General features: G+C 40.8%; 1 protein-coding gene across 1 annotated transcript; it reads right to left on the reverse strand.

Annotated features, from left to right (window-relative positions):
* Nucleotides 1–576: 576 nt before the first annotated feature.
* LOC128995550 (uncharacterized) lies at nt 577–5,853 on the reverse strand. The gene is made up of 5 exons (XM_054420570.1): nt 5,509–5,853; nt 4,368–4,566; nt 2,525–4,077; nt 1,443–2,363; nt 577–1,374 (listed from the first exon to the last, which is right to left on the reverse strand). Exons 1-5 carry the CDS (start codon nt 5,851–5,853, stop codon nt 577–579), a joined length of 3,816 nt encoding a protein of 1,271 aa, XP_054276545.1.
* Between the last annotated feature and the right edge of the window lie 640 nt (nt 5,854–6,493).

The following is a 6,493-nucleotide window of genomic DNA, read 5'->3' on the forward strand; positions in this document are numbered from 1 at the left end:
CGCTAAGTCTTTTATTGTTCGTGGCCACTTTAATTACACGGAAGTCGCGACACCGCACAGGACACTTTGATTACTTGATGGTGCATGATTCGTGAGTTAATAAAACGCAAATAAAAATACTACTTGTCACTAAAACAACCAAAATGACTTCAGAATAAGATTGGGCAATATTAATTGCAATAAAAATGAAAACTGAAACAACTTGATGAAATAATGTTAATGGAAATTAGATTAAAAGAGGTGGCCGGTACTAGACCATATTAATAGGGCCGTGGACAGAGAGAGAATGACCAGGATACCTGTCTGAAGCGAACGACAAACGATAAGGACAATGACATGAATAGCGATAAGATTGTTGTCTGAAGATAAAATGGACTTGGGTTCTGTGGCTTTGGTGTTTGGCATTACCATTTGTTTTTAATATAAAATAAATTTTCTTCTAAATACTAAACATACAGGGGGCCTTGAATCCTCCAGGATTCAACAAATCAACACAAAGATAATATTCCAATAAAATAAATCTTCTTTCCAAAGTGGTTGAGAGAAAATACTATTTACAAATTAAATTTCTTGAAGTTACTCTTGATAAGCAGGCAAAGGAAAAACCTTGTGAGCTGGTCGAGTCAAGAGTCCTTGTTGAGTTTTCAAGTGGACGACCCGTACAGCCTCATCCTTTCCAGGGGAGACACCTACAATCCGAGCTAACGGCCAAGAAAGAGGAGGAGTAGGCTGATGTACTAAGGCGAGGTCACCAATGCGAAGATTGGTATTTTGCTCATTCCATTTAACACGCTGATGAAGGGTGTGAATGTACTCCAGTTGCCATCTCTTCCAGATGCGTTGATTTAGGGCCTTGACCAAATGCCAGTGTTTCAGGCGATTATCAGGAACCTCTTCCAGATTTTCATCAGGAACAGAGACAAGTGGAGCTCCGACCAAGAAATGTCCTGGAGTGAGCGCAGTGACATCTGAAGGGTCGTTTGACATTGGTGTGAGAGGTCTCGAATTAAGTATCGCCTCCACTTGAGTAGTCAGGGTCATGAACTCTGAGAGGGTTAGGACATGTTCGCCGATGAAACGGCGGAGGTGATGCTTGGCACTCTTAACGGCTCCTTCTCCTTCCCAGAGACCACCTTGGTGAGGAGCAGCTGGGGGGTTGAAATGGAAGGTAATGTCTTGGTTTGAGGAAAATTCAAGAAGAGATGTTCGTTCAGCTGACTTGAAGAGAGCTTGAAAGGCGTTATTAGCACCAACGAAGTTTGTCCCGCAGTCCGAATATATGTTCTTGCAGAGGCCACGTCTTGACACAAAACGAGTTAGTGCAGCAATGAAGGCATCAGTTGATAGGTCAGTAGCTACTTCAATGTGAACAGCCTTTGTTGCAAGGCAGACGAAGGTACAGATGTACGCTTTTGTCAAACGTATTGAACGGAGGTTTGTACCTTGATGTTGAAAGGACCACCGTAGTCCAGCCCCGTGTTGAGAAATGGACGGGAAGGTGTCACTCGGGGTTTTGGGAGATCACCCATCAGTGGAATTGTATTATGTGGTTTGTGTCGAAAGCAGACAACACACTTAAAAATTCGAGAGCGTATTGCACTGCGGGCAGAAAGAATCCAAACGCTCTGAGCTAGAAGGGATTGAGTTAATTGAGGCCCTGAATGCAAATATTTCTTGTGATAGAAATCAATAAGAATGTCAACCACATGATGTTTCTTTGGTAGAATTATAGGATGCTTAACGTCTTCTGAAAGTTGAGATGCATTCAGTCGTCCATCAACACGAAGTAAACCTGATTTATCAATGAAAGGATGGAGACGCCGAAGTGATGAAGTGGTTTTAGATGAGTTGTTCTTCAACGCTGTAATGTCATCTCCAAAAACCGTTTCTTGAACCTTCTTGAAGATTGTCAGTCGACTTTGAGTTAACTCAGATGAGGTGAGAGGGCCTGAGCACCTTTTCGAGTGCCGGAGGTTATAGATGAATCGTAAAATATAACCCATCACTCGTGTAAGTTTGCCGAAGTGAGAAAATCTAGTGAGGAGTTCCCATTCTTGAGTGGGTTTAATCGTAGATATCAGAGTGGTAGGTGACTGAGGTTTATCTTCTCCTGTTTTTGTAATATCTAGAGGAGTAAAGTTTGAGGATGGCCAAGATTCACTCGAATATTCACTCGGATGAAGCCATGGGGGACCAGACCACCAAAGTTCGTGGTTAGACAATTCTGATGGGAGGATACCTCGTGACGCGCAGTCAGCGGGGTTATATTCACTGGATATGTGTCGCCAGCAATGATTAGGTACTAATTCTTGCACCTGCGTAACCCTGTTCCCAACAAAGGTCTTCAATCGATGAGGTGGTGTCTGCAGCCAAGTTAGGGTGATAGTAGAGTCACACCAGAGAATGATGGATGAAATCTTTTATTTTATCTTGTAAATAGAAACCACATAGGCTACTATCTGGGCAAGAAGATGGGCGGCGCATAGTTCCAAGCGTGGAATTGTAAGTTTTTCAAGGGAGCAACCCGAGTCTTTGACATAATCTGCCTGATTGTGACAGTCCCATCACTGAGTTCACAGCGCAAGTAAACAACTGCAGCATAACCATTCTCGGAGGCATCTGAGAAGCCATGTAATGCAGTAGTGCATGCTCGTGACACTTGAAAAGCTCGAGGAATTGAAATCTCTCGCAGGCTGTCTGTAGATGAAGTGAAACTTTGCCACATTTCGAGTAGGGCAGCGGGAAGTGTTTGATCCCAATCCAATCCTTTGGTCCACAAGAGCTGCATAAAACGTTTTGCCCACATCACAATTGGGGAGAGGAAACCACAGGGGTCATATATTTGTGCAATCACACTGGGCACCTGACGCTTTGTAGTTGCGCTTGCGGAAAAATTAAAATTGTATGTAAAACAGTCAGTAACTGGAGACCAGTGAATGCCTAAAATGGTGTGATGAGGCTGTGAACTATCTTGAAGGAACACCGGAGTCTCTCGATGACCATCTGGAAGATCTAGAAGAAGTCGACTGGAGTTGGAAGTCCATTTCCTTAGCTCAAAGCCTCCACGTGCTAATAGGGCGATGAGTTGTCTCTGGAGTCTCAAAGCTTCTTCTTCGGAATCTCCACCAGAAATCACATCGTCAACGAAGGTTTGTATTCGAAGAATCTCTGCCGCTTCAGGGAACGAGTCGCTTTCATCATTGGCAAGTTGGTGCAAAGTCCTGATTGCGAGGTACGGTGAGCAATTGACTCCATAGGTTACTGTGGTAAGTCTGAAGGTAGAGGGTGGTTGATCTGGACGAGTATGCCATAGGATATACTGAAACTTCTGGTCCTCAGGATGGACTTTAATCTGTCTGTACATCTGCCTTATATCACATGAAAAAACTACACTATGAGTTCTAAACATGAGCAACAAGTCACAAATGTTGGTTTGCATTTTTCTTCCTGTAAGCAAAATATCATTGAGAGATGTACCATTGGAGGTTTTTGCACTAGCATCGAACACAGTACGTAGTTTAGTGGTACTGCTTGATTCCTTCAACACCCCATGATGAGGTAAATAGTAATGCGGGGAAGATAAGTCAACATTATGAGCAAGTTCCATATGATCCGAAGACGAATAATCAGACATGAAGTCGAAATATAGAGATTTGAATTGAGGTTGAGCCTTAAACTTTTTCTGAAGTGCGTGTAGTCTTTTCTCAGCAGCAAAGACAGAATTTCCTAGAGCAGGGTGTTCAGTCTTGAACGGTAGTCGGACGCAATATCTGCCAGATTGGTCCCGAGAGTGAGTGGAGAGGAAGTGTTCTTCACACATTTTATCTTCATCTGATTGCTTCGATGCGACTGGTGGCTCTTCCTGGTGCCAAAACCGCTGGATAGAATTGTGCAGTTCAATGTCATTGACTGCCAAAAGCATGGTTGACATGTGAGAGCTAGTGTCATCATCAAGCTTGATTGCACAGGGTGCGTCACCCATTACCAAAAATCCAAAGTGTGAGCCTATTAAACTTGGTAGGTTAGGCCCGAGGTTGTGAACTGCTTGAGTGAGCATGAGAGGGAAAAGTGATCCACCTAAAAGAACATCAATCCCACCAGGTAAATGGAACATGGGATCAGCCAAAACGTAAGAATATACCATGCGGATATTGGCATGTGGGGTAAATCAACACATATTTTATCAAGAATTAAAAAGTTTGAGTCAGTAGAGATAGTTTTTCCATTCAATGTCTCTACCTTGTGAGAAGTGGCACCTTTACATCGAGTAGGTATTTGAGAGAGGCCTACTACACTAGGCGCACTTTTTGTGCGTGAGACACATAAAAGTTGAGCAGCATGTTCTGTGAGAAAACATGATTGACTACCAGAGTCAGCGAGAGCTCGAAATACATGGCTAACTCCGGTGGGCGATACCAGCTTCACAAGTAAAGTGCCCAACAACACTGTTGAGGGATGATGTGTTGTGGAACATCTTTCTTGACTAGTCAGGGCCGATGAGACTTGAGATGATGAATTTTCTTGATGAGCTGAGGAAGAATCACGAGTTGAAGTCTGAGGCGTAGCCTGGTTAGATGATTGACGAGGTTTACCATAAAAATGTAATAAAGTATGATGATTCTGATGGCATGTGTAACAGCTCGACTTAGATTTACAGTCACTCAGTAGATGATTCCCTAAACACGATGTGCACCGCTTATTCTCCTTTACGATCTGGTAACGGGCCTTAGGATCCTTATCTTTAAAGACCGAGCATGTATACACATTATGATCAATTTTGTTGCATACAAAACATTTAGTGTACTTAGGGTAGGATTTGCTTTGATCAACAGAATGATAAGTCAGCATAGACACCTTATTACCTACCGATGATTTGTTGAATCTTGAGTTTATATATGAATTATCAGATGTTGTTTTCACATTATGACTGCTGTGGAGGTTTGCTTCTTCAATTTGATTACATTCTTTAGTGAGAAACTGAATTAACTCAGTCACATTAGGTAAGGCAGGGTTATCACCATCACTGTCAGTGGGATTATTAATTGCACGAAAAATCTCAAATCGTTTCCTTAAATCACTATCCAGTTTTCTCAAAAGCATGGCAGACAAAAGGTGATTTTTTTTTAGCAATTTCACTATTTAAGCCTTTGAGTGCTTGAATGTTTTCATTATATAAATTTACAAATTTTCTCATTTGTTTTGAGGTGTGATTTACTGAGGGTAAGTCAAGAATCTGATTTAAGTGCAGAGTAACTAATCGTCTAGGCGAATGATACCGCTCTTTCAACAAATCATAGGCTACTGTGTAGTTTGCATCAGAAATAGGCAGGGATTTAATTAAATTCAAGGGTTCCCCAGAAACGAAACAATGCCTAATAAATACTGAAATTTCACCACATCAGACAAAGATGAGTTTTTATGAATGCTAGAATCAAACAAATTTATAAAGGACACCCACTCCAGAGGTTCACCACTGAAATGTTTAAGTTCAAGCTTGGGTAAGCGTACAACCGCAGGTTGTGGAGTCGGAGTCTTATCACTCTTATTTTTTGAGGATTGAAGTTTACTTTCAAGGTTGGCAACATTGGCATTAATGTAGTCAATTAATTCATCAACACTATTCAGAGGAGCATAGTTGGGTTGAAAGTTAGGATCTTTTGCTAATTCAAGTTCATGGCAGGCATCTAAAGCCTCAGAGAAATCATCTCGGAGTTTATTTACAGACTTAGCCCGAATCAAAAACCTTTGTTGAATATCCTTATCAGACACTTTCTTGGACCAATCATATATCATCTGAATTTGAGTGAAGGCATTATCCTTTCTTGCCTTTACAACAGCAATAGAGGTAGCCATGGTTGTCTAGCTATCTTCTGCTTTAACCTTAATTTAGGCCTATTTCCAAAAATTGAGAGTAAATATTAATAAATTGCTATATCTTAGTGAGCACTGAAGGTTAGGTTCATGAACCAGTAAATAACCAGCTTGGTTTGTCTTTATAAAATAATAAAGCATAGGCTATGATGATAAAAATATAATAAAGTTGTCCAAGTGTAGTACTGTAGGCCTAACTATTTAAACTTGGAATAATTAGTTATATTTCAGTAAATAGGCCTACTTACAGCCACAGTCCAAAACATGACAGTATTTCATTATTCAAAACAATCAGCAGAAAGTCCATTTTCTTCTTGTATATATTATTCAATTTTATTATGTAACACTTTAAGTTGAAAAAGTAGAAAATATTCTCAACCCATTAACTAAAATACATTTCACTTTATATGTCCACTACATAAAGTAAAAATAATGCCAAACTAACCACTGCCACTTTGAAGTTGAAGTTTGGTCGGCAAAATGAAAATGTAAACAAACAAGATAATGACAGTTAACGATCAGCTGATCGTTGCAGAAAATATTGGAGTTTGCCGAAACAGCTGCAAAGCAGCGCCTATGCAAGACGCGGAGAGTTAGAGAACTAATATTGCATGTAATGCAC

The sequence above is a fragment of the Macrosteles quadrilineatus genome, unplaced genomic scaffold, assembly GCF_028750875.1.
Source record: "Macrosteles quadrilineatus isolate MER2022 unplaced genomic scaffold, UCM_ALF_1.0 Scaffold_1__1_contigs__length_201487025, whole genome shotgun sequence".
NCBI lineage: Eukaryota > Metazoa > Arthropoda > Insecta > Hemiptera > Cicadellidae > Macrosteles > Macrosteles quadrilineatus.

Coding starts and splice junctions, on each gene's coding strand:
- LOC128995550 (XM_054420570.1), bottom strand. CDS start 5,853: ATGGCTACCTCTATTGCTGTTGTAAAGGCAAGAAAGGATAATGCCTTC. Junction 4,078..4,367: donor TCGAGCTCTCGCTGACTCTG/GTAGTCAATCAT, acceptor ATGTTCTTTTAG/GTGGATCACTTTTCCCTCTC. Junction 2,364..2,524: donor AGATTATGTCAAAGACTCGG/GTTGCTCCCTTG, acceptor ACTTGGCTGCAG/ACACCACCTCATCGATTGAA.